This window comes from Mugil cephalus, chromosome 18 (genome assembly GCF_022458985.1).
Source record: "Mugil cephalus isolate CIBA_MC_2020 chromosome 18, CIBA_Mcephalus_1.1, whole genome shotgun sequence".
Lineage (NCBI taxonomy): Eukaryota > Metazoa > Chordata > Actinopteri > Mugiliformes > Mugilidae > Mugil > Mugil cephalus.
This window is the reverse complement of record NC_061787.1, coordinates 18,453,654-18,480,862: the sequence shown is the minus strand read 5'-3', so window position 1 is coordinate 18,480,862 and position 27,209 is coordinate 18,453,654. Positions and strand designations below refer to the sequence as shown.

General features: G+C 40.1%; 2 protein-coding genes across 5 annotated transcripts; one reads left to right on the top strand and one right to left on the bottom strand.

Moving 5' to 3' along the window:
- Positions 1-2,075: 2,075 nt before the first annotated feature.
- Positions 2,076-11,025, bottom strand: LOC124995813 (copine-3-like). Of its 4 annotated transcripts, none has more exons than XM_047568502.1 (16): positions 10,868-11,025; positions 10,221-10,385; positions 9,931-10,110; positions 9,759-9,833; positions 9,331-9,402; positions 9,164-9,241; positions 8,993-9,082; positions 8,322-8,420; positions 8,133-8,216; positions 7,903-7,962; positions 7,571-7,704; positions 6,929-6,983; positions 6,734-6,785; positions 5,459-5,592; positions 3,575-3,808; positions 2,076-3,418 (listed from the first exon to the last, which is right to left on the bottom strand). In XM_047568502.1, exons 2-16 carry the CDS (start codon positions 10,377-10,379, stop codon positions 3,299-3,301), a joined length of 1,626 nt encoding a protein of 541 aa, XP_047424458.1. In that variant the 5' UTR covers positions 10,380-10,385; positions 10,868-11,025; the 3' UTR covers positions 2,076-3,298. The 4 variants fall into 4 exon arrangements, with proteins under 4 accessions (XP_047424458.1, XP_047424459.1, XP_047424457.1 ...); XM_047568503.1 differs by having other exon boundaries at positions 10,862-10,990; XM_047568501.1 differs by having other exon boundaries at positions 10,732-10,882.
- A 4,315-nt stretch (positions 11,026-15,340) lies between these two features.
- Positions 15,341-22,595, top strand: rmdn1 (regulator of microtubule dynamics 1). The gene is made up of 10 exons (XM_047568846.1): positions 15,341-15,909; positions 16,360-16,465; positions 16,571-16,655; positions 17,065-17,224; positions 17,332-17,421; positions 17,506-17,561; positions 18,669-18,756; positions 18,860-18,890; positions 19,005-19,138; positions 20,567-22,595. The coding sequence occupies exons 1-10, from the start codon at positions 15,775-15,777 to the stop codon at positions 20,606-20,608; spliced, it is 927 nt and encodes a 308-aa protein (XP_047424802.1). The 5' UTR covers positions 15,341-15,774; the 3' UTR covers positions 20,609-22,595.
- The last annotated feature ends 4,614 nt before the right edge of the window (positions 22,596-27,209 follow it).

Here is a 27,209-nt window from a genome sequence, read left to right as displayed (position 1 = left end):
ACCAGTTTTTGAGAAAAATGTCATCTCCATAGCCACGGATAGAGCAACGGTACTCTCTGGCAGAGTTCAGTCGATACACTATCTTGCTCACTGGCTTGAGTTAGCTGTCAAAGACTCACTTAGGGAAGTAGCCGGCTGTAACCAAAAATAAAGACACAAGAGCACAGGGCCCTGTGGTCGCTTCTGGATTAATGTAAGAATAACAAAATTCCGAACTTGAAGTCCTATAGGCTAGTTGATGTGTTTTATATGGTTGTTATGCGAGTCCGTTCCCTATAATGTTCTATGTCATAATGAAGAAAGGCATTTAAGTTAATTTGATAACAAAACACACACACACACTGTTTAAATTAAAGCCACTGCCTTCTGTGTGCAAAATCCCTTAGTGGTAGCTTCAAATAAATAGGAACATCTGTGGGCGTTTCTTAGCAGAAACTCTTGACTTCTAATATTAACAACTGGAAAATTAGGAGCTCTGGCAGGAGAAGCTTGAAGCACTTGTTGGTTCCTGGGGAAAGTAAATATAAGACTTTCTCTGTGTAGACATATTTCATTGAGTAGGAGTGTTGCAGGATTTACAGCGCCTGAACATGGAAAAGTTGTATTTAATTGTGTTCCTGTTTTTTTCACAAGGCTGGTGAAGAAGTCACAAAACATAACTGATGTTGTTCATTTAGAGCACCAATGATAGTGGCCGGCGCTAACCTGGGCTGGTAGGATAGACTTTATGACTGGGACAAACGCTCCAGGGTGGAACTGCCTTTAGCTGTCGACTTCTAGGCTGCTTATCAGTCTGAGAGGCTGCACAAGCACTCCCCTCAGCCACACGCCCAGGCAGTTCAACGTCTATTTCCCAAGTTTGAATGGCCTCTCTTTCTGAAACGGGCTTGAGTTAGCTCGCTGATTGATTAACCTCCCTTTGTGAAACGGAAAACCCAGGGCTGCCCTCATTTCAGGGTTAACAGAGTCAGAGTTTTCAGTAAAACCAGCTTTCTGAAGCAGGCCCTGGCCAAACAAAAAAAAAAAATGACCACCACACTGTTACTTCACAACAGATGAGCACAATGAACCATTGACAGCACTGCATTCTCAAGGCAACCATTAGCTTACAGACAGCCAGTCAGTAAAAAGGGCTCAAAGTAAACATGTCACCCACTCATAAGCAGCTAGCTGGGCCATTGTTGTAGTCCATTCTTCACGAGAAGGCGGGAATTCATTCCTCAAGTGTTTTAGCAGGATCTGTTTAGCTGTTGTGAGGGCCAAAATAATCCATCTTTTCTGAAAACATGAAAAGTCATTGCCCTGGAGTTCAGTGGTCGATCCAAAGATAAACAGTTTTGCAGAGATTTGGAACTTTTTGTGCAGCACTTCAAATAGAATCTGGTTATTCCACCAGTCCCCAAGTGCTGGACATGTCCAGAGTATATGTAGTATAAAGACACCACTCCTGTCACATCTCCAGCAAGAATCTACTCATATTAAGTTCCAGTCATAACGTTGTTGTGGCGTCCAAAGCCATCTATGTATTATTTTCAGTTGAATAAGCCTGAGGACTTACAATCCTCAGGAGATATGTCCACAGCCAAATTCCTTCCCCAGCAATTGTGTTGCTGTTCTTTTTATATCAATAACATTTACGTTAATGTAGATTTGAACATGACATTATTTAATATAAAATTACATTTATATTTTAAAGGTTTATGTATATATGAACTCTGGCTCCCCTGATGTTAAAGTTCAATGTCACGTGCAAGACAACAGGCAAACATGGAAAATGGCCGTGAGTTAAAGGCAGCTTAGGGCAAACTGCAGTCCTTTTTACAGGGCCGACGAAGAAGTCAACAAACATAACTGATGTTGTTCATTTAGAGCATTGCAGCCCAATTTGGGGCCCAATTGTATTTGGCCTGCACCTTATCAGTTCTAGGTCCCTTGTTTTGTACTGAAAAGTTAATATTTTGAGCCATAAACCTTCTTCTGGATTCTATTTTTGCACCCCAATTTAGAGCAAAGCAGATTTTTTTTAGTCAAGCACCATGGCGACCGAAATGTTGAACAAAAAAACTGAAAAATCATTTGTTCTAAAAGTACACAGATGTAATTTCTTGTTAAAAATTCTGCAGATTTGAAGATGTGTACAAGTGTGATATGACGTGAAAGAAGTTTTGTTTTTAATATTACATTACATAACACAGAGACAAACAACTCACACACGCACACCTACGATCAATTTAGAGTCACCAAATAGCCTAACGAGCATGTCTTTGAAGTACCCGGAGAAAACCCATGCGGACACAAGAACATGCAAACTCCACCCAGAAAGGCCCGAGCTGGACTCGAACCCAGACCTGGGAAATAGTTGTCTGCTTTGCTGCACCTCTTACAAGATCATCCAGTAAGTTGATCTGGAGAATTACTGTTTTTGTTTTGGATGACCTGCTGTCTGCAGCGCCTGCAGCGCTTTGTTTTCATTAAAGAAAAACTTTTTTCCCAGATTCCCTGCCTCCTCATCTATTGTCCAGCATTTCTGTCCTCACCTCTACTTCCTGACACAATTTAGAATATTTTCAGTTAAATGTAGTCAGTCTTTCTGATCCTGAAACCACACACTGAAGGAGCCAGGGCAATCAACAAATATGACCAGAGTGTAAGAAAATGCATATAAGCTTCACATATGCCTTTATCTGTGTTTAACCATTCACTTGTTTGTATCCATCAGCATATTAGCAGCAGCAGTTGAGGAGAGAGGCGCCCTCAGATTTGCCTCACAGAAAAACTTCTCCAAATTTATCAACCTTTAGGTTTAAAAAATCCAAACATCACATACATCCACAGAACAAGACAAGGATCATGCAAACGATCGACTGCGAATGTGAGGTCATAAGAGCAAGACAAAGATAATGTACAACTACGAAAAGACACAATAAATGCAACACATGTCAACAGCACGAAGAAGGGTGACAAGTTAAATTGTTAAAAGATCTGAGTCTACTGATTTCACTGGTTATATCATTTCAAGTTTAAGACAAAGAAATACACTGGGAGGTTAGCAAGATAACACATTCAATGATACAACTTTAGTACACTGAGAATACTGAGGTTATATTGTGACCACTGAGTGAGCCACTCACTGTGTGTCCAGTCACAGAAACACTTGACCTTTAAATCACATCACATGTATTTCAGTGGCTGATTTGAGATTATCTGTATTTTCTTATGTAACAGGCACCTCTTGGCATCAATTGCACCACTCCATACACAAAATAAAAGAGGAAGAGGATGCGTGTAGGAGGCCTTCTTATGAAGGCTCAGTCATGCTGGATATATTAGGAGGTTTCAGCTTGTAAGAATTGAAGAAGGATGTGACTTGATCAGGAAGCTCGGCCAGGACGCTCTGAGCGAGAGCCACAGTGTTTCCCTGGAACGACAATGTCAAGAGAATGAGAAGTAGTCTCCTATAGGACCGCACTGCCTTTCACTGCACGTGTCTGTGCTGCTGACAGCTTATGGCAATCAGTGCAATCAAAGGAAGATAATATCGGTGTTGCAGAAAAGGTTTTGGTCTGCTACTTACACTGAATTCTCTGAAGGGCACAAACTGGACGATGTCTCTGGAGGCGACATCACCAGTGGGCGAAACCAGCAGTCTGTTGTCACTGTCCAGGAACTCCATCGCACTGAAGTCCGCTCCTCCGACACCCACTATGATGATAGACATGGGAAGACGAGAGGCCTCCACTATAGCAGCGCGCGTCTGGTCCATGTCTGTGATCACCCCGTCCGTGATGATGAGCAGCACAAAGTATTGCTGCAAATACGCAGAGAAGATGGATCAGACACTGACAAACTAAATGAAAAGTCACACACAATCATACACAGCATGACTTACACACTCACTAGCCACTTTATTAGGTACACCTTGCTAATAAAAGGTTGGACCCCCTTTTGCCTTCAGAACTGCCTTAATTCTTCATGGCATATTTTCAACAAGGTGATTTTGCTCCATATTGACATGACAGCATCACACCTGATTTGTCGGCTGTATAAGATCTATGAGATCACACATGTTGTGAAAGTTTTTTTTCTGGCTGTTCCTGTTAAAATAAAATATGGCAATATAGGAATAATATCACACAATATATGTACACTCACTGGTTTTATCACACACTTTATCAGGTACTTGCTCACTTGCCTGTCAAATCAAATACCTAATCAGTCAATCACATGGCTGCAATTCAATGCGTTCAGGCATGTAGAGGTGATCAAGACAACTTGCTGAAGTTCAAACTGAGCATCAGAATGGAGAAGAAAGGAGATTTAACTGACTTTGAGTGTGGTATGGTTGTTGGTGCCAGACGGGCTGGTCTGAGTACAGTAGTCTGCACAACCATCTCTAGGGTTTATAGAGAATGGTCCAGAAAGAGAAAATATCCAGTGAGAGAAAGTTGTGTGGACGAAAATGCCTTGTTGACCTTTAAATCAATGCCTTGTTGATGTGAGAGGTCAGAGGAGAATGGGCAGACTGGTTGGAGATGATAGAAAGGCAACAGTAACTCAAATAACCACTGGTTTCCAAGCAGGGAATGCAGAATACCATCTCTAAACGCACAACACGTCCAGCCTTGAAGAAGATGGGCTACAGCAGCAGAAGACCACACCGGATGCCACTTCTGTCGGCTAAGATGAAGATTCTTGGCACACTTTGAGCCCCTTAGTACAAACTGAGCATGGTTAAAATGCCACAGCCTACCTGAGTATTGTTGCTGACCATGTCCAATCTAATAAAGCACCTTTGGGATGTGGTGGAACGGGAGTTTAGCATCATAGATGTGCAGCCGACAAATCTGCAGCAACTGTGTGATGCTGTCATGTCAATATGGACCAAAATCTCTCAACACCTTGTTGAAAGTATGACACCAAGAATTAAGGCAGTTCTAAAGGGAAAAGGGGGTCCAACGTTCTACTAGCAAGGTGTACCTAATAAAGTGACTGGTGAGTGTATAAGACAATATCTACGTAAATGTAGGATGAAATATAATAATACATATGGAAGTATAATAAAGTATAGGACATGAAAGAAAATAACAACATATCGTTTTATATCACTGAAGCTTGTCGTGCTTTACGTAAACATCAGTTCTTTAAGAATTTAAGACACTAAATAAGTGTTTCACTTTTAGAGGTGACACACTTTCTGAATTTATAAACAAACAAAATAAAATCTTTAAAGTGAAAAATGAAGGATGTGACCGGCACTTTTACAGACACCATATATTATTAAACACCTGATTCTAAAATAGATGTACTGTACTCCTTTTTTTCTTTTTTTTTTGAAAAATAATTAATGGCAATAAAATAGATAAACACAAGTGCTTAAGTCCTGTTGTATGATTATCACATTGTCAGGTTTCGCACTGGCCAACACTGATTGAGTATTTAAACTCTCACTGCCACTTACTGAGGCACTGCGCTGATGAAGAGCTTGTCTGGCAAAGAACGACACGTGCTTGATAATTGGAGCGAAGTTGGTGGGACCCCAGAGCTTCAGCTGAGGTAAACACTGCTGGTAGGCACGAACCACACCGTCTATGCCTGCAATGCAAGTACACGGCAGCACCAACACATCATCACTGGGTTTAAAAAATTAATGTGAGACTAACATGTCCCTAGAATATACGTCTTCTGCGGGGGTACTGCAGGGGGGTCGCAAAATCTTTGGGTGACATTTTTCTTTTTTTTTTTTTTTTAATTTTCCCCATAAAATTTTAATTTGTTTAAATGCACATTAATCTGAATCCAACATATTTTAAATTGTCTCAACAGAACACTGTTTCACGCAATTCACGTCAATCTAAGTCTCCTGTACACAGTAGGACCCGGCCCTATCGCTGCTGAGCCAATCACGAGGCTGCATTTTACACGCCAACTCTGACAGGTTCCCCGCCATTGGCTGAGAACCTATTCAGTTCCCATGTGAAGTCCAGACGCACACTGCAGAGACGCCAACGATGCAGCTCACTCCCACCAACTGAGGCCAAAATGTTTTGGTGATTCACTGTCCCTACTGCATTTGGCTTTGTTTAAAGATAAAGGTATGTATGTTCATGGCAGTGGCACGGCCATCGTACTGTTCCACGTTTGGAATTTGAACATGTATTATTTAAATAGCTTAATATTGAATACAAAATGATGTCAACACAGCGACTCGGTGGTTAGTGCAGATGCCTCACAGCGAGGAGCCTTTCTAGGTGGAGTTTGCACGTTCTTCTTTGCATGGGTTTTCTCCGGGTACTCTGGTTTCCTCCCACCTCCAAAGACATGCTCGTTGGTGTCTCTAAATTGACCCTAGGTGTGAGTGTGAGTGCGAATGGATGTTCGTCTCTATGTGTGAGCTCTGGATAGACTGGCGACCTATCCAGGGTGTACCCCGCCTCTTGCCTCTATAAGACAGCTGGGATAGGCTCCAGCACACCATAGTGAGGATTAAGCGGTAGTAGACGATGAGATGAGATGAATCAGCTCGATATATTCAGGGCAGACTGTTCATTCTACTATGCTTGTATACACCAAATGAACCGTTCCAGTGTCTGCAGCTTTAAAAGAATCTGAGCTGCTGCTCCTCATGTCCCCTTCCAGAAGAGACAATTACATTTTTAAAATGAAAGCGTGGGCTTTGCTAAATCTGTTTATATATGTTATGTCATGTTATGTTACTGCATATGCTTAAACTTACCTTCACAGAACGGATTTGCTGAATTGAAATTGACAGGAAACTCGTGGGAAACCTGCAGAGACGATTGACATCAATGTAAGAAAGATTTAGAATGTTGTTAACTTTGGGACATGTCTGAGCAAAATGTGTGTTTCTGTGAACACTGTGACGACCGTGACACTGAAATCTCTGATGTCAGGTTTGACTGTTTCGTACCTGCCAGGAAGGAGGCACCTGGGCTCCAAAGCCAAACACAGGAAACAGCTTGTTACTACACAGAAAAACAGACAGAAGACATGTTTGGGTGCACAGTAAGTTCATCTATAGGCAGACAAAAGAAGCTTTCAATCTAAATCTAAAATAATGCTGACTTGTTCGCTAAAGAAGATTTGCCATTTATTTATATTTTAAGGTTAAGTAAGACAGGCTTCAAGGAAGAATTTTCCACTTGACAAGATGGAAAAAAAATTCTTGGATCAGTTTTTGTTCTAATCCTGGCAAGCAACCAGCTTTATGTATCTGTGGGTTCACACCTGGCATTAACACACCTGGCGCCTTCACATCTGATCTGTTTCATGCTCTGTGTACAAATCAACTTGAACCCTAGAAGAATCACACGCATCTAAATCTCTGGCAGCGGTTGTGTGTTTTTTCTGAATGACTGACACACCCCTGTTGTGTAGGTGATCTTTAATGCAACTCAAGACTCACTGTGTTTTCACACTACCAAAATAATGAGGTCAAATGTGGAACACTCCTCCTAGCACTGTGGGTGCAGCAGTCTCTGGCTCAAGGAGCTAACTAAAGTCCTAGCTGTCTCATACAGAGACGAGTTACATCAAGTAAACTTGAATTTACCTGTCGTAGTCCTGGATGATATTACCCACCGCCCAGATGGCTGACAGGTATTCATTGTAGCCCTCAGGGTTGATGTAGTGGAGGGACTGAGGAGTCGCTGGGTCCCCGTTAGAGCCCGTGAAGTCAATGGCAATCTGGGAAATGTCGGAGGAGAGGATGAGGGTCAAGACACAGGCAGCTTTTCAGACCAGATGCAAATGCAGCAGTAATAGTATTTATCCAGGAACCATGTAATTCCAGGGCTACTAAAACAATCTAAAAGAACAACTGATTTGACTTAAATGAAAAGCATTACAGTCGTAACATTTTTCGTCCGGCATTTCAAAACTCACCGTGAAGTTGAGCTGACAACCGCCCATTATGTAATCCAGGAAGCTGTACTCCTTTACCACCTAAAAGATAAACCATCACTTTCACTGGAATACATGATGTATAGTGTATAGTGATTGACTTTACAGCAGCAGGGTGCAAAGTATAAATAAATCGTTATCTGAGGTTTTCTTACACTCTTTGAAAAGGTGCACTAAGGCATCCTAAATGTTCTTTTTTTGTAAAATATTACCTGACATTGCTTTATGCAAATGACCCCGGAGTTTTTGTAATTGATCTTCTTCATTTTCTTTGGGTTAACACATTCCAGTTCAATCTGCAAGACGGAACGCAAGTCAGACTTTTTGATGGTGAAATAAAAACAAAATTGAACAAATGCACACACATGCACGCACACATACACACGGACAAAAAGTCTCACAGGGGATACGTGTGTCCCAGTTTGCATCTCTGCCAGCATGGTCCTAAAGGTACCAATGAGGGCGTGGGAGCCGTTGATGCGGTGGTCATAGCAGTCGACCTGAGAACACAAACACAACCATTTCCTGTAACAGGTGACGGAGTAAAAGCCACATCACAACCTAGCATGAAAAAAGCAAAAACATTACTGAGGTTTTCCATCTTAACTTACATTTTTCTCTTTAATAAAGAAGAATCATGAGCGAGCAAGTGCTAAGAAATGTTACATCAGTGTTAATCTTTGTAAGTGAGTGAGGCAGCTTAGTCATATTACACATCTGACATGCACAAGTCAGGTTTCAAACATTATTAGTGTAAATGCAGTAAATAATTAAATTAGTAATTCAAAAAAAAAAAAGGGAAAAAAAGGCGCACACCTTCACGCGGTGACACCATGAATCGTTCATACACATCGTTGATCCAGCCGGAATCAAACACCAATATCTTGTTTTACGTTTGGGAGCATTGCAAGATGAAAAGAAAATACAATTAAAAAATGAATTATTAGTTAGTGAGAGTAGCATGAATAATCAGGCATTCTTCAAGGGGTGTTTGAGGAGACATGTTAATAGTTTGTGTTAAACCTATACCTGGCAGACTAACTGAAAACAAAAACGATAAAACGGTGCTTACCTTTATAGGCTTCTCCACATCTCCTCCGCAGAGGGATCGCAGTGAGATGCGGATGGGTCTCCATGTTGGGTTCAGGTTGTTATGTACAACCTAAATGAGCAGGTTACCATGAAGTAAGTCAGTAACACTTCTATAAAAGAGGAGCAACGAGTTGACGGTAAACACGAGTACCTCGGTCCTGTGAGCCAGCTGCCACCCCGTTTCTGTCAGCTTGTAGAACTCCAGGAATGGGTCGGACCACCACAGAAACTGTGTAACAAATATACCTCCTTAGTGACGCGCAACAGCTAAATGAAATCGAAGGCAGTTTAAATATTAAAGAACTCCAGGTTCAGTACCTTTTTGTCCAGCCTGCGTGCTGACACTTCAAGGTTTGCCACTCTGGTGTCTGTTATTTCTTCAGCACAGATCTGTATTAAAATATCAAAACTCTTAAGAGATATGAAGAATTTTGTGGTTTGGATCGCATAACAAGCGATACTAACTTTTTTTTTTTTTTTTAAAAAGACAACGTCAGACACAGCTACATAGCATGACTAATTACAGGAAGATGGTGGTATGTTATGATGATCTGGCAAATACCAGAGAGCAATTCCTGTTTCCAAACATAATTATCTTGCTGGCAAATTGCTATGATTGTATCTCATGAGGAATTTAACACAATTCAGTACGGGAATCCAATAAGGTGCTGCCTTCCTTTCTCAACCACACGGAAGTAGTTTATCACTGCTGCAAATCTTAATTAAAAAAAGGAAAGAGCACGCACGGTGATGGTCCCCCGACCTGCCGGTCTCTGGTCCTTCAGCAACAAAGGACGAGTCATCTGCCTGTTGGAAACAATCTGGACACAACAAAGGTTGTCAAAGCACAATTTAAATAAAAATAAAATAAAAAAAGTGTAGCGGATCGATCAGTGTTTTATTTATGGTGAAGCTCACCTGACCCAGAGTGCATTGAAATTCCCCCAAGAAATCATCATCACCCAGGTCATAGGTATTATTGTCAATATCATAGACACAAAATTTCAGGCTCTGCAACGTCTCGAAATAGTAGTCGATGACAAACTTCTTGGCAAACTTTGGATTCAGGCAGTTCAGGATCATCTCCGTTCGCCCAAACTGAACACAAAGAAAAAGCGCACACGTAAGTTCTTGTCACATGGCTTAGGCCGAATCATGTCAAGTACATCCTGGTGTTTTAAAGACATGTAAACAGATTTAACACAGACCTCATACCACTGGGAGCCTGAAGACTTCATGTACAAGGCACACAGAGGGTCAGACTTAGAGAAGACGTCCATGTCCATGAGGTTTTCACATGAGATGGTCAGCTCCACCTTAGTGGTTAAATGGGTGGGCCCTAACGCCGGGGCCCCACCAGAGGCCATGGCAAGCTATGGACAGATAGACAGATCAGTGGATGGATGGATGGATGGATAGACGGATAGATAGATCCTATGAGGCGGTCCAGAGGAATACTGGAGTGTGGTTTTGACCAGGCAGTGTACACGCAATAGTGTGACAATGCACTGAATGAGTAACGTTACTGTCAACAAGTATAACAAGTATAAGTATAGATGCAAATAAATAAATATTATATTGGAGTTATAATACATTTTATTAAGTCACCTTTTTCTACACATGGCTCTGGTGTAAGTTATGAATTAAAAACAACATATACCCGATCATATAAGTATGTGTTGTTGAATATATTGCGAAACAACACGCCGAGTATTTTACCGTTAACAGGACCGGACGCGAACGGGGAAACGGTGACAGTGAGGTGGGTGTGACGGTTACACAAAACTGGACGCAAATCATTTCACCCATCCACACGTTAACTCTTTATCTCGGTTGACATCGTACTCACATGTACCTGCGTTTCAGTTGTTGAAAGATATCCAGTTTATTCGTGCGGCTCGCTCGCTGATGGCGTGTACAACGGTTATCTGACAAGAACAGCTGAGCGGTCCAGTCCAGGAGCAGTGGGAGGAGGCCAGAGAGGCGGAGCACAACTCCCTCACCGGGCCCCTTTTTGTTTTTTACTTTGTCGCGGTCCTTTCAAGTCGGAGCTAATTCTGCCTTTCGTTTTAAATGTATCAACAGAGAAACGTGGCCAACTTAAACTGGCACGAAATGGATAAAACTTGGCTTTCACGCTCTACTTGTACAATATCACGATAGTAACCACGGTTAATAGTATAGTGGAACTCTCGCGAGAGTAGTTTTTCTCATCGACTTCACATCGAGGGGGGAGATAGTTCACCAGGGTGCATTCACGAAAGAGATTTTGCTGCAGTAATTTAATTTAACGCTGACCATATATCTTTCTATACGCTATAACAGATGTTTAGGAAAACACATGTAGTTCATTGTTTGTATATCACCCAGAATGTTTTGCAACAATAAGGTTGTGAAGAGTTCTTTGCATTTACCCATCATGAGTTGTTGCTTGTGTGACGCCTTGGTAATGACACATCTTTATATGGGTCATCAGTTTGTACTGAACCAGCTGATATTCATTTGCACTGACAAGGGGCAGGGTGGTTTTCTGATCACTGATAGATTTCAGAGTGTTCAATACTTTTTAATTTCTAAACTTATTTGTTTTGGTTTCTTTCTATGTATGGATTACTTGGGTTGTTACTTACACTGGTGAAAAATGCATGTCAACTACACCTTTAGAAATATGTTTACTATGAAAAATTGTGATATGTTCGATCCATATTTTACCCGCTGTACATACAAAACGCACCAGTTCCCAGATCCCCAGTCAGATTCAGACTCAGATGAGTTTGTGTATGCCATTGACCCACAAGGTAAAGAAACCATAAGAATAAATGGACAAAAGATCAAAATTGTGATAGGTAATGGAAGTATCTCCTGAAGTATTCTCAACGGAGAAAATTTATATAAGAGAGCGTTTTCACACCAAGCAGGATTAACACAGACTAACAAAATATTCTATCCTTATGGCCAGAAAATTGATTTAAAATGTCTGGGATATTTGTCATAACAAGAAAAGTCTACAACAAGGGTGTCAAACTCATGTTAGTTCAGGGGCCACGTACAGAACCATGTGTCTCAATGTTGTGTTATGTCCACAGCTCTTACTAAAATTGTGTGAAACCTAGGAAAAGTAGTTACTTTTATTGGAAAATTTGGGTTAATGTTAATGTCTTCAGTGTAATTATTGTATTTAACTTTTTTTTATGATTATTTTGTATTCTGAGAAGTTTATGGTTCCTTCTTTATTATTCATTAAAGTGCTTGCATACACTTTAAGTGTGGAGCAGAACCTTGCTGGAGTTTGCATCCGGCACAAAACTCCGCTAGAACCAGAGGGGCGCACTGGGCAATGTTAAGATGGACAGCCCCTACTCTGATTGATGCCACTTCCACATGCTGGGTTCATTGTGAGTCTACTTTCTTGCTGTAAGTTAAAAAGTTCAGAGAATGCGAAGCAAGTCTGTTTTAGATTTGACACTCCAAGATACAAGACATCCCACAGTCTCGATGAAGTCAGGCTGGAACTGGCGTTGGCAGCAGATGGCAGCAGCAGTGAAGTCAAAGCCTCTTCACAGCAGGACATGTTGCGAAGCACAGTGCAGTTGTCGGTCTTTGTTGCCCACAGAGCCAAGCAGATCTCTTGATTCTTGACAACCATTCTTCACATCTTTCTGTAAGAGCAATAGACTTTTGCAGAGAAAATGGGATTGTCATGTAGTCCTTCCCACCTCATTGCTCACACAAACTACAGCCACTGGATCGCAGCGCTTAAGGCCCCCTAAAATGCCATGTCAACTCCTTCAGTGACACCTGGATGAGGAGATACCCAGGCCTGACGATGTCCATCTACGACATACCTGGTGTTGTTAGGCTGGCCCTCCCACTGGCTGCAACAACAGTCAATGTGCAGGCAGGATTTTGCCTTATAATCGAGAAAAATTCACAGACACTGACTTTGCACCATCTTTGGTGACAGACTGGCCGCCACCTCCAGTTCTCCCAGTGGCAAATGGGACGTCTACATCTTCTGTAGTTCCTCCACTGCAAGTTGGGACGTCTGCTTCTTCTCAAATTCCTCCAGTGCAAGAGTTCTCACCAGAGAATATTAGACCTCACGCCAGAGCAGGACCACGAAAAACAAAAGCAAATGGCAGGAAAAAAAGGAAACCGGCCATCTAGATGGATACCCCCAAAAAGGAGGCTTTGGAGCAAGAAAAAGTGAAGAGAAAGCTGACAGAAGTTAGAAGAAAGATTGCACAGAACACACTGGAAACAAGCCAATAAGTGAAGAAGAAGAAACATGCAGAGAAGGACAGTGACTCTGAGAAAGAAGAGGATTTCTGCATAGTTTGTCTAGAAAGTTACTCCAGACTTCATCCAGCCTGTAGTGATGGTGGTTCCATCTACATTTGCCACAACTGTGAGTCAGATGTGAAATTGTAAATATGCCTACTTGTTCTTTATGTTCACGATCCTTTACGTAAAACATTAAGATAAAAATTTTAGTTTGTGTTATAAAATGGTTACTACTTTAAATGCTGTTATTAGAGTTTTATTGAGAAGGGTCTGGCTGCAGCCTGGGCGCTTCCGTCATGACAAGAGAACACCCATTTGGGCGTTCCTGGTAGCGTTTCATTCACCAATCGTGACGTGTTTTGCAGGGAACGCTGGGAACGTGAACAGGCCATGGCAGCGGTGTTGCCTTGCATCTCAAAAGTTTTTCAAGGAGGAAGAACTGGCCAACTGCATGCCTTGTAATGAGGCACATCTCTTATGGCAGATATGATATTATAGATATCTGTCTGTAGTGTTTGGACTCAAGTCTTCTGTTTTGATATGTTTTATATTATCCTGTTAAAATGTTGAACTGTTCAAGAGAAATTATTTTTTTCCATGTTTAAAAATTGTTGATGAGAAATTGTATATTTTTTAAATGTTTAAAATTTGTAGAAAATATGAAAATTCTCTTGAACAATGTTTAAAAAATGTCCAAGAGGAATTCTATGTTCTAGTGAAAATATTTTGTTTTCATTGAATATAAAAATGGAAAAATAAATGAACCCTTGGAGTGAAATACTGTTTGAATTTTTATTAAGTGTCTGGTAACTGCCAATGTCCTATTTTTCAACAACTTTATTTTAAGTAAGTCACTTAGCCACTTGGACTTAACTCTCCCATCGTTGGTGGACGGGTCGGTCCCGGCCCTTGGCCACTCAGGTCCTCCAATCCCCTGGGACAGCGCCCTAGAAAGAAGAGAAAGTCCTTCCTACCTGTTCTTCCCTGACATAGACCTCACATGCTCTGTACCGCGCTCATCCTGTGACTCCCTCATTTGCAATCACTTCGGTACTAGGGCTGATGTTAGGAAATGTTAATACCATTTTTACCTATACCCAGTTTGTGTTGCTCAGTACAATGCAAAAAAAAAAAAAAATAATAGAAATAATGATTACAGTAGTTAAAACAACTAAAGTTAAACATTTTAGCTGTAAAATGCCACATGCAGTAGTAGCTAATATTAAGAAATATGATGTGCTTTCACTTTTTAAAGTGTTACTGTTAGAATTATTTTTTGATTTTTGTCTAGACGTGTGATAATCAGTTGAGATTTTCTAGGTTGTATTTAGAAGTGTGAATATTAACATAATTAACATTCATATAATCAAATAAAGAATGAAGTCCTAGATAATGGGAGAGTCAAGGGCATTAACCCTGTTTAAGTTTACTTGTTGACATGTTGAGAAAGTAACAATCAGCTGACTAGGACAGAGCAAGAAGGAAACACATAGCGATTCTGAGAGGCAAAATAGAGAACAATGAGGAGCTGTTCTGAAGTCACAAGTATCTCTTTCTTCCTCTCTCATGTTCCATGTTCTATGGTCATTGGTCAGTATGCTTGAACGTCTTTGCTGCTCCAGTTCTTCTTTTTCTCCTTAATTACGTGGAATTACGGCAGAAATTGTGTTGCAAATGAGGATTTGGTTTAAAATGTCAAAATAGCTTATTACATTAGTGGTTTTCCTGTGCAACTGTTTTGGTTCAGTTTTTTGTATTGGCTGAGAAAACAACGACTGAGGAGAGCTCGACGGCAAACAGCAACTTCTCTTTTAGCTGTTCAGAACAATAGTGAAATGTGGTAAACTTAAACTGGTATGAAATTGATAAAACTTGGCTTTCCCTTTCTACTTGTACAATATTATGATATTAACCAGCGTTAATATTATAGCGGAACTCCCGCGACATTAGTTTGTTTCTCATCGACTTCACAACGAGGGGGAAGATACGTCACTAGGGTGCATTCACGAAAGACATTTTGCAGCGGTGATTTCTTTTAACGGCAAATATATAATTTACTGCGCGGTATAACAGATGTTTGGCAACAAAACACCCCTAGTTCAATGTTTGTATATCTCCATATGTATATGAGTAATATTCTAACTCATGAGTACATTTAATGTGCTCTGCTTTCAAAACAATTGGTAACCGTTAAACAGACTACCGGTGTTTTTAAGAAACTCAGTTTATTATTTATATATTTATACGAACTAAACAACTTAACATATTTTTGTTTTGACAGGCGACGATCTCAGTCTGATTTATCTTTTTGTTTTTTCTTTTCTTTTTTGCAACGTATTTGTTTTGTAGTCTTGAACGTCTCCTTGTTTGAGTTCGCTCGGCCGTACCGGAGTTTGTGACAACACCTGACATCTGTGTCTGGACAACTGTAGTATAAGCGTTGAAGTCGACCAAAGAAGGTGTTTGGGTCCCGATACGATGGCCGGAAGATTTTTAACGCGATGCATGAACAGGACCTTGCTGGATTTTGCATCCGGCACAAATTCGACTACGACCAGAGGGACACACCGGTATCTCTGGGCAATGTTCAGACGGACGGCCCCTACTCTTATTGTAAATAACAGTGTATTTTTTTTGTAATCGTCATTCATTGGACAGTTTTGTGTATTCTGTGTGGAACCGTGGTATGTGAATGGGTGCTTTGAATGAACAATGGCGCTATTATCCAAACGTGATCGATTAAATGTAGGTAAAAGGGCAGCAGGGCTTTAACACTAAGTCAGTCTCAGCCTCAGAGGTGAGAAGAGAGCTGTCAGTGCTGTGTTACAACGTCATTATGAGGCTTTGGATGACTGTTAAACTGAATTTAGTCTAAGTGTAACTATGAAAATCCTATCTAAACAGTTTTAATGTGAGCTCATTTAACAGGACCCGGTTTTCCAGTTTACTATGGGTCAACTGTGACTCACCACTGACAGCTGAGAGAGAACTACTTTTAGATATACCATCGTTTGCATACATTTCCTCATGCGTGCTTACATCTCTTCCTTTTGTGGTGTACAGAGCAGACGAGCTGTGTTCCTCCTGGGCATCCCTGCAATATCATGTCTGGGTTATGAAACTTATCGCAAAGCTCAGAGTTCAGCTGTGGTCTGCGCATTGGGAAAAGGTGAGCGATTGCTCAAATACAGATAAGAAACAAACGAATTAAAGTTTTGTGAAGGACTTTGCTGTGTTTTGTACTGACCTGTACTGTACTGACTGTCCTGTACAGAGGAGGTCTTGGAGCAGGCGGACTACCTGTACAGCTGTGCAGAGACAGAGAAACTCTACCAGCTGCTGATCCAGTACAAAGACAGGTGAGGTTACACCACTGACGTCTGGCAGAATTGTTATTATTTCTGCTTCTGTTCTCTTTAACAGTCACTGGAACGCACCTTGTGTTGATGCATTATGTTATCTAACACTTGTAAAAAGCTATTCTTTCTATTATAACTTCTCTGTTTGTCAAAATAAAAAGAACTTATGTTGGTACAATAGATTACAGTTTAATGGCACCACCAAATAATGAAAGTACAGCTTTACCTAATAAACTGGCATGAGCCTTTTTACGCTTGTGTTCACGGTTGAGTCCGTTGCCCTGTGCCATGGTGTCTTTTTCCAACACTACCAGTAAACTGGTTCCTATTTTTTGCTTCGTTTATAATATCACACGAGGAAAAAAACGATCACCTGATGTGTCACTTATGTGTTCGCGTCTTTGTCCAGTCATGACGCAGAGTTCCTGTGGCGACTGGCCCGGGCGTCTCGGAGCCTCGCCGTCCTTCCCACCACGGAGGCTGAACGCAAGAAGCAGCTCACGTTCGAGGCCTTTGAATATGCAAAGGAAGCACTAGAGAAAAATGACAAGTGTTCCGCTGCACACAAAGTAGGAGCTACTACTGAAGAGTATCTTCTACGATGGAAGAATGTACATTTTGCATTTTATTTACAAGATGTTGCTAATGACTCTGAACGCACTCTCTCCTAACGCAGTGGTACGCCATATGTCTCAGTGACACTGGGGACTTCCAGGGAGTCAAGGTTAAAATAGGAAATTCGTACATCATAAGGGAGCACCTGGAGGTGAGAGGACATTTAAATTGATGTCGTATAATCGTAACCCTCATCCTCAACTGTCAGAAGTGAAACATGTTGCTTTTTCCCTAGAGAGCCATCGAGCTTGATCCCAAAGACGCCACTTCCTTACACATTCTGGGTTTCTGGTGAGTCTACTTTCTTGCTGTTAGTTAAAAAGTTCATGGGAAGCAAGTCTGCTTTACATTTTTATCACTCCATGGGATATACAAGACATCCCACAGTCTCGATGAAGTCAGGCTGGAACTGGCGTTGGCAGCAGATGGCAGCAGCAGGGAAGTCAAAGCCTCTTCACAGCAGCGCATGTTGTGAAGCACAGTGCAGTTGTTGGTCTTTGTTGCCCACAGAACGCAAGCAGATCTGGATGTAAACCAGGTGGAAAGAGAACATGTTGCGTGACTGTTAAAGCTTTAAGTCTGTGCCATGTGGTTCCTGTTTGTTTGCTGTAGTGGAGCAAAAAAAAAAAAAGAAGGAAAACAAAACGGACATCACAATGCATTTGTACAAGTGCTGGGATGTAAAATCTTTTAGGACAAACAACAGCCTGAAGATGCCAAGCACATAAGTACATGTACGCAACGCTAATCTAGTCTAAAAGAAAACAAGTAAATGAACTTATAAAAAAAAATAAAAACAGAAAAACTACAAGTCTACAGCCATGCAAACAGCTCTATGAGGACACATAAAAGATAATCTTGTTTATCTAGTGTAATAGTCTTAACATGTTTCTTATTATATGCACTGAACACAAAGTACAGCACAAACTTTGGGTTATGCGTTGTGCTCTCAAACAGCGGAAAAAAGTTTAACAACAAAATAATATTAAGCCTCGAGGCCCCTCCTTCATGAAACCAGTTTTATAAGCTGAACACGTTTTGGCACCGATGTCTGTTCATAAACCTCAGAGAGCACGAAGAGGACAGAGCCCAGAGGCACACATCTCTCTCCACGATTTCAAACTGCCTTTCATTCATATGGAGTTGAGCAACTTTAGGAGTGAACATGCATGCCTTCCCATAGCTCTACTTAGAACATGGCTTCATTACATTACAAAATATAGCAACAGGTAACTCAGAAATCTAGAAAACATCTTTCCTTCTCCTTTTTAAAGTGTCATTACACACAAACTGCTTCCTCTGTAACACCTCCCTCTTTATTCTGAGATACTTTAATCTAGATTGAAGAGGCTAAAAGGCATGATCTTTTCATTCAGTATGTCGTCTTCTCTCCCTCAGGTGCTTTGCTTTTGCAGAGTTGCCGTGGTATCAACACAAGGTGGCAGCTGTTCTTTTCAAATCACCACCTCAATCCACGTACGAGGAGGTGAGCACTGTTTTTTGGCACGCTGATAACTTCACCAAGACATGGATTGGAGAGAGTGAAACATCCGTATACATTTATACTAAGTTTTCTTTTTTTCATTTAGGCTTTGGACTTCTTCCTGAAAGCAGAAGAAAGTAAGAACATTTCGTCTTAATCAGTCCTCCTGGTGGCTCTGGCTCTTACGAAAGCCTCGTTACTGATTTCATGATAGCTTCAGCTTCATCTCTGTCGTCATTTTTTTTTCTCAGTTGATCCGAACTTCTACAGTAAAAACCTGCTGATGCTGGGGAAGACATACATGGCCATGAAAGACAAGCAGAAAGCTCTGCTGTGGCTAACCAAGGCTAAAGAGTACCCCGCTCACACACTGGAAGACAAAGAGGTCAGTACCCTGTGGTGAAGGGAAGAGAAGGTCCTGGTCTCTCCTGAGGTAACGACTGGACTAAACTTGACATGTTTAATCAGTTCGCTACATGAATGCTGTTTGCGTAGCACAATTACACATATAGCTTAGCTACTTTACAGCTACAAGGACTAAATATTGTATATTGCAAAGATAACACACACTGCTTTTGCCTCTGTCATAAAGAATACATAGGTTTAATTTCAACTGCTAGCTCAGCTTATTTATTTATTTTTGGTCATTAGAGATTATCCCATATATGAGGTATACTAAGTATTTTAAGTCTATTTTTAAATCCAAAAAAAGGCAACTTTTATTTTGTCGTCTAAAATGAACAGAGGACGTTAATATTAGACTTCTTTATACTAATTTTATATGTACTTACATGATTGTTACAAGACAAAAACAAAACAAAGAAACATCAGATTTTCCTTCAACAAAGACAGGAAGTAGGTCAGAGATAAATTCAGATGACATCACAATAGACCATGGGTCTTCCGTGGAGTTGCTGCAGGGGGGTTCGCAAAATCTTTTATCGATATATATTTTTAATTTTCCCCACAAATTTCAATCCAACATATATCGATAAAGGGACAAACGGAAGCAGAAGACGTTATCTTTCAGTCAGCACTTCGCTCATTCTACGATACAGGAGCTGTCTCGACACCTCACCATTTCACACACAGCCTGTCAATCTGAGCCTCCCTACTGTTGCACTTTGAAATGAAAAGAAAAAAAAAAAATTGAACCTATGTGTTATTTGAATAGCTTAATATTGAAAAGAATTATTTTAAATTATAGTAATAATATATTTAAAAATACCACCAGGCCTAGATTAATATAGAACACATAATGTAGGTAGGGGGTCCATACTAAACCTCTTCATCAGTTTGGGGTCCTTGACCTGAAAAATGTTTAAGACCTCTACCATAGACAGTATAAAGATATTTTAAAGATCTGTTTATACAGTCTATAAGACAGACCTTGTGTCTGCTGTAAACAACCTAATCTTCACTAAACAAAAAACATCTGGTTTTATGTGAATGAAATAACGACTCGTTTATTCCTCTTTACGTTTTAAAGGACAAAAGGTAAATTTACTTGTTCAGCGCTTTTCAGCTCAATTTAGATTGAAAGTGAATTAAACTATCCCCGCGACCCTGGTGTGGATAAGCGGTAGTAGAAGATGTGATGAAATAAATGAATTAAGCTCTCGTTTATATTTTAGAGTCTGAAAACAAACTTGAAATGTGTGCCGTAGTCTGAGTGATTGGATGTCAAATAACATCTCGGTTGTTTTCACTCTTGTGATCAGATACGTGAGGACAGATGTGAACAGGACCTAAGTCTACTACTACCTGCTGATTGTGGACTGAATTGTACTGAAGCTTTCTTGTTCCCCTGCAGGTCCATAAAGAAGCGGTGGACCTCTTGAAGAAGCTCGGATGAAGCGCCGAGTGGAGCAACACGATGCCTTTTTCAGGACTTGTGGACTGTTCACAGCTGCTAGCAAAATGTTTTGTTTATGGTGTGCTTAATTATTAATAATAACCTTGAACTGCCAGTGGCTTCACGCACAGAAACCACTAATGCCTTCAAGAGATAATAAAATATCATCCAACTTGTTGCTATAATGTGGAGCTTTAGTAAACCTTCAGTCACTGTGGACCTTTTAAAACAACGTAAGGAAGAGTATACTTCATGTGTTTTAAGGGCTAAATGTATGAAAGTTGTTGCTTTCTTGAAGCATGAAAATGATATTGTAAATGACATTTTAATAACCAGACTATATCAGTATCTTAATGGTGGAAAAGCTAGCAGCTAATTTCTCATTTTTCCTCTCGGGACTTTAACCCTATTTGAATCTTTTCAATTACTTACTGTAATGTTTATTTTATTTTTTATTTTTTTTTGTGCAATGCGGGGTTTGCTTTTTCGGATAAAAATGTTATTTGTTTTATTTTTTTGGGATATTTGATGAGTGCATTCCTGAAAACTAAGCTCTGTTTAAAATCTACCGGAAAACCAAATGACCACATCAGTTTTTAGCAGAGCTTTTACTGAGCTGCTCTGTCTGTCAGAGACGCAGTGAGTCAGCCGGCGTCAGTGAGTGCATTTGTTTTGTATATTAGTTTAAGAGCGCCGACGTATCATGTAAATTGCATTAAAAATGAGTTGAAGGCAGCACCATGTCACTGAAGACAAGGATAAATTAATTTTTTCAGCAATTCTGAGCAGGCGGCCTCCAGTAAAACCACATAATGAAAGGAAGGAAGGCAGCATGAGCAATGAGGGACTTGACTCACTTATGTTACAGCCTTGAGCCGTGGGCAGTGTTGCTCCCCTCTGATGTGTCTATCTGTTCTATCTAGTGCAGTGATTCTCAAAGTGTGGGGCGCGCCCCACTGGTGGTGAATGGAAACATGACAAATCTGTCCGGTAGAAATCCCCCTTCTGGCCTAGTTCATAGTGAACAGGAGCGACACGAGCGCTGCACATCTGTTCAAAGTGCAAATGGTGGATGTGTGATGCACGGGTCATGAGATACAACGTTTACACACTGGGGGTAGCAACAGAGGAGTTTATTGAGATAGAATAATTTCTTTAAACGGCTCTGAGGTGAGGTTGCAAAAATATCTACTGAGGAGGAATGCATTATTTTATTGTAAGTCATCTTGATTTATTTAAAGCTGCATTTACTTTTTGTCTTTATTTATAAGTGAGAAAGGGGCGGAGATATAGGCTACGTTACTCCCTTCACTACTCATTTTCAGACATCAAACTTAATAAACTAAATAAATTAACGAATATTAGGGCCACCCATGAGAAAGAAAATAGAGGAAGTATTTTTTTTTTTTATCATGCACTGAAAAAAAAGTCGAAATTTCGAGAAGAAAGTACAAGTAGACCTTTAAACCAGCAGCACTGTATGCGTATGGTACCGCAGATACTCCGTGGAAGAGTATCGATGGCGTGAATGTTGTCACACACTGTTGCCTCGTCCTTTGAGGGGGGGACGTAGACTCCAAGGCTCAGAAGTGTGTCCCTATCCGTCCGTAGAGACCAGAAGCCGGGCACAGAGGTACTGTGGTCTGGGACGTCGCCCTGGACCACAGGGAAAGGTTTAATACCGGCTTTGGTTATGTGCCCTTACTGTTAGGCTTTCTCACTGTGTCTAGAAACACAAGTAGAGGTGCTGATCCTTTGTATTTCTGTTTTTGCCGCACACTAGAGTAGTTGGGTAGTGTTTTGTTTTAGGAATTTTTCATTAGACTCTTCGCATCAGTCATTATAAAGAAAGCTCCACTTCATTTTAAGGAGTCCTCTTTTTTGTTATATGTGCTTACTGATTTGATTTGACAGCATCTGGCTGCCCTTTTCTGTTGTTTCGTTAGTATTATCCATTGTCTTTAAAAATAAATCCACATTTAATTTACAATGTTTCCATCAGATTGTGTGTTACTTCCCTTTTCCCTCAAAGAGCTGGGTTCGTGACATACGTGGGGGCTCGTCCGGGATATTTTACCCATTAAAGTAAATTGACTACAAGACAGATGCAAACAAACCACAACACACAAAATGATAATGTGTCATTCACAACATGATTGATGATGAACACAAGAAAATCATTTACAACTGAACAACCTGAAAGTCTACAGCCTCTGTAAATATTCAAATAATTTACCTCTTAAGCTAGTTGTTGAGTCATCTGATCCTTCTTCAGGCTCTCAATCATTTTTTTTCTGCAACCACGGTGGTAGGACCGGTTGCCTTTTAGACTTCATAGTTTATAGTTTAATACGGATGTTTTCAATGTTTTAAATTATATATTGAATACTTACTGATTACTTAACAGAATAAAGTCGTACAATTTTTTCTCATCTTACTGATAAAGATGGTTAAGATGAACGGGAAGTGAGGCAGAGAGAAAATAAGCTGAACTGAAAAAAACACATATATGCAGATTGTTTTACTAATCTTTACTTTGAAAAATGTACAAATTTAGTACATTTAGTTTCATTCTTAAAGACCATTCTTGATAGTTTTTGATGAAGAACTCAAAATAGATCAGAAGAATAGAGAACAAGTTTGAATTTTCAATTTTGTATGTATAAGCAAAAACGTATGTCACTTCAGTATTGTACTGCATGTTTTTTTTATTCTAGAATCAATTCAAGAGCTCTGATACAATTTTCTACATACAATCAATTTATTTACCTATTTTGACAGTCTTTATCCACTTGCTGTGTTATCTTTCTCTTCGCTGTTGTTTTACAGATATCTTCTCCCTTGACAACTTCCTCTCTCTTCTTGCACAGATCAGTGTGGTTATCAATGTAACAGTGGTACAGTGAGTACACAAAAAGTTAGTTGTGAGAGTTACACAATTTGCTTCCACTCAAAAATGAAAGCTAGAAAAGTCCAGTCATTCCCACAACCCTGATAAACAGACTGATGACTTCAATGTAACAATGTAAAATAACCCCTTATTTGCCTGAAAGCAAACCTGCTACTATGACTGGGGATTGTGGTGATAGGTGAATAATTGAACACTAGGTGTTAGCGGATGCTACCGGGACAGCTAGCTCGCTGCTAACTAAGTAGCAAAGTGCTAACCTAGATAAAAGTTTAAGAAACCCTGACTAAAGCTGATGTTTGTTCCATCAAGCTAACGTTAGTGTGACATGGGGTCGATGTTAGCTAAAATGTAAAATACGAGCGATGTAATGTAGGGCTTACCACCAAGCAAATGTTGTTGGATACAGTGCTGGTCATATCATCAGAACTCGGGGCCTCCTTCATCTTCGCCCAGAAATGAGCGCGAACAGGTGGCGCGAAAAAGGGATATCGCGAGACGTCTGCATCAACTGTAACTGTCTCTTGTTTCTCTAAATGCAAAGACACAAAGAAGCTGGCAAGTCCAATAAAGAAAAGGAAGATGCTAATGACACCTTTCAAAATGTGGTCAGCAGGATGTTTTTTGGTGATTGACAAGGGCTGCAAAAATAAATATAATTTTCAATTAATGGATCATTGACAAGTAACTGAAACTGACAATTGACTACAGACATGGAAATCACTGAATTTCCTTTTGATCAAGTAATTGAATAATTGACAAATTTTTACTGATTTTATAAGTTAGCCTACACCCATTATTCAACACAATGAGTATTAGACACATACGATTAGATATATAATCAATTAAACATAATTTGAGATAATGGTTGGCATCTCCTGTGATTTACACAATCACTAATCTGTACTGACAAAGATGATTGAGACATGACAAACATAATTAAGCAGATACGTCCATCCTAATAATGACTGTTTATTAATAATGTAATTGCTTAATTATATTATGAAAGCATCAGCTATCCTATTGCAGTACTGTACTTGTAGTGCTTGTTTATACTGTAGTTCATTTTAAACCCTAGCCCAGGTAGGTAAGCATTGCATTAATGTAGGTCACTATATATTTTATTCCATATTCCAATGTGTTTTCATGACTGCCACATGATTTGTCCTCTAACCGTCTAATAGTGTACACTTAACATTTCTCAGATTACAATTCACGGCACATAAAAATCTCTACCCTTGACATGTTATTTTTTTCCTTCATCAACTTGGAGAACAACAATAAAGCCGACTGTGTATGAGAGTGTAAAACCCACACGCCCCTGTGCTCGTCGCAACTGTCTTCACGAAACCTTTCAAACTCAGAGTGGATGCCAGTGCGGTGGCCGTTGGAGCCGTCCTTCTCTGGGAGGATGCAGAGGGGGTTGACCATTCGGTGTGTTACTTCTCCAAGGAGTTTGTCACGCATCAGGCCCGACTCCTCCACCACTGAGAAGGAAACACTTGCCTTGCTGTTAGCTCTCTCCAGCACTTCTAAGTGTATGTCAGGTCTAGCGTTTTACCTGTAGTTGTCTATACAGACCATAACCCACTTGTGTTTCTCATGCGTATGTACAACCAGAACCACTGCCTCATGCACTGGGCGTTGGCCGTGCAGGATCATAATCAGATTATGACAAAAAGGGAGTGAAAAATGCTAAAGAGTACTGAACTCACGCACTGGAGGACAAAGAGGTCAGTACCCTGGATGAAGGGAAACAGCTGGACTTAACTTAATCAGCTTGCTACATGAATGCTGTTTGTATAGCAGAATTACACATATTACACATTCTTAGTTTAGCTACTTTACAACTACAAGGACTAAATATTGTGTATTACAAAGATTTCCCTGTGGATGAATCAGCACACACTGATTTTGCCTTTTTCTCAGTCTGTCATAAAAAATACATAGGTTTATTTCAACAGTATTTTGAATTATCCCATATATGCGGTATACTTAAGTATTTTAAGTCTATTTTTATTTTTAAATCCAAAAGTGAAAAAAAGGGAACTTTTATTCTGTAGTCTAACATGCAAAGAGAAAGTTAATATTAGACTTCTTTATACTCTTTATACGTCAGATTTTCCTTCAATGAAACAGGAAGAAGGTCAGAGATAAATTCAGATGACATCACCATAGACGGTATTAAGATATTTTAAAGATCTGTTTATACAGTCTATATGACAGCCCTTCCTCGTTTTCACACTAAGACCTAAGTCTACCACTATCTGCTGCTTGTGTACTGAATTGTACTGAAACCTACTTGTTAACATGCAGGTCCTTAAAGAAACGGGGAAGCTTCACGCACAGAAACCACCAATGCTAATAAAAAAATCTAATGAGATAATAAAACATCATCCAGCTTGTTGCTATAATGTGGACATTTTAAAACAACATAAGGAAGAGTATAGTTCATATGTTTTTAGAGCTAAATGTATGAAAGTTATTGCTTTATTGAAGCATGAAAATGATATTGTAAATTATATTTTTATAACCACACTATAACAGTATCCTAATGGTGGAAGAGCTAGCAGCTAATTTCTCATTTCTCCTCTAGTAATTTTAACCCTTTTTGAGTCTTTTCAGTTACTTACTGTAAGGTTTATTTTTTTTTATTTTGTGCAATGCAGGTTTTGCTTTTCAGATACAAATGTAATTTGTTTTATTTCTTTGGACATTTGATGAGTGCATTCCTGAAAACTCCACATCAGTTTTTAGCAGAGCTTTTACTGAGCTGCTCAATCTGTCAGAGACCCAGTGAGTGCATTTGTTTTGTACATTAGTTTAAGAGCGCTGACGTATCATGTAAATTGTTTAAAGCAGCACCATGTCATCAGAAAATTAGGATAAATTCATGTAAATTGCATTAAAAATGAGCTGAAAGCAGCACCGTGTCATTTAAAGAGAAAGATAAATTCATTTTTTTAAGCAATCCTGAGCAGGTGGCCTCCTATAAAATCACATAATGAAAGGAAGGAAGGCAGCATGACTAATGATAGGTTTTATTCACTTAAGTTACGACCTTGAGCCGTTGGCAGTATTGCTCCCCACCTGATCTGTGTACGTGTCTCTATGTTTTCTGTCTAGTGTGTCCTAGCGGAGTGTTTCTGTCAGGATTTTTGTTGGGGTGACTGTGTCAGGTGGGGCTTGAAAATTCCCCCTTGTTCAAAGTGGGGAATCACGTTAACAGTTTGAGAAGCGCTCGTGTAGAGTGTCCTAGCGGAGCATCTCCAGTGGGCGTGTCCTCCCAGTCCCGGAGTAGGTCTCCTGCGGCTGATTGGTGCAGGCCCCAGCCAACCAGTGAGCGACATCTTGGGGGAAGCTGATAAAGGCCTGGTGTGCCCTGCAGATGCTGGCCTTCCTTACGAGAACTGTGAAAGCCTGTGAGAATAGTAGTGTTGTAAGAATCAGTCTGATTCTCGTGTGTTACCCAGATCTGGGCCAGGATCAGGTTTAATGCTGATTTTGGTTATGTGCACTCACTGTTCTCACTGTGTCTAGAAACACCAGGTGTAGAGGTGCTGATCCTTTGTACTTCGTTTTTTGTCGCACACTAGAGGAGTTAGGTAGTGTTTTGTTTTAGGAATATTTAATTTATTATCACTGACACTTCACATTAGTCATTAGACAGAAGCTCCACTTTATTTTAAGGAG

Bases quoted from the DNA above. Each gene is read 5' to 3' on its own strand.
- LOC124995813 (XM_047568501.1), bottom strand. From the start codon at position 10,821: ATGGGTGAAATGATTTGCGTCCAGTTTTGTGTAACCGTCACACCCACC. The intron at 7,963-8,132 runs GTAATATTTTAC...TTTATCTTTTAG, and splicing joins TTTGCATAAAGCAATGTCAG to GTGGTAAAGGAGTACAGCTT. The intron at 7,705-7,902 runs GTGAGTTTTGAA...GACATTTCCCAG, and splicing joins GTTGTCAGCTCAACTTCACG to ATTGCCATTGACTTCACGGG.
- rmdn1 (XM_047568846.1), top strand. From the start codon at position 15,775: ATGGCCGGAAGATTTTTAACGCGATGCATGAACAGGACCTTGCTGGAT. The intron at 16,466-16,570 runs GTGAGCGATTGC...TGTCCTGTACAG, and splicing joins GGTCTGCGCATTGGGAAAAG to AGGAGGTCTTGGAGCAGGCG. The intron at 17,562-18,668 runs GTGAGTCTACTT...TCTCTCCCTCAG, and splicing joins TTACACATTCTGGGTTTCTG to GTGCTTTGCTTTTGCAGAGT.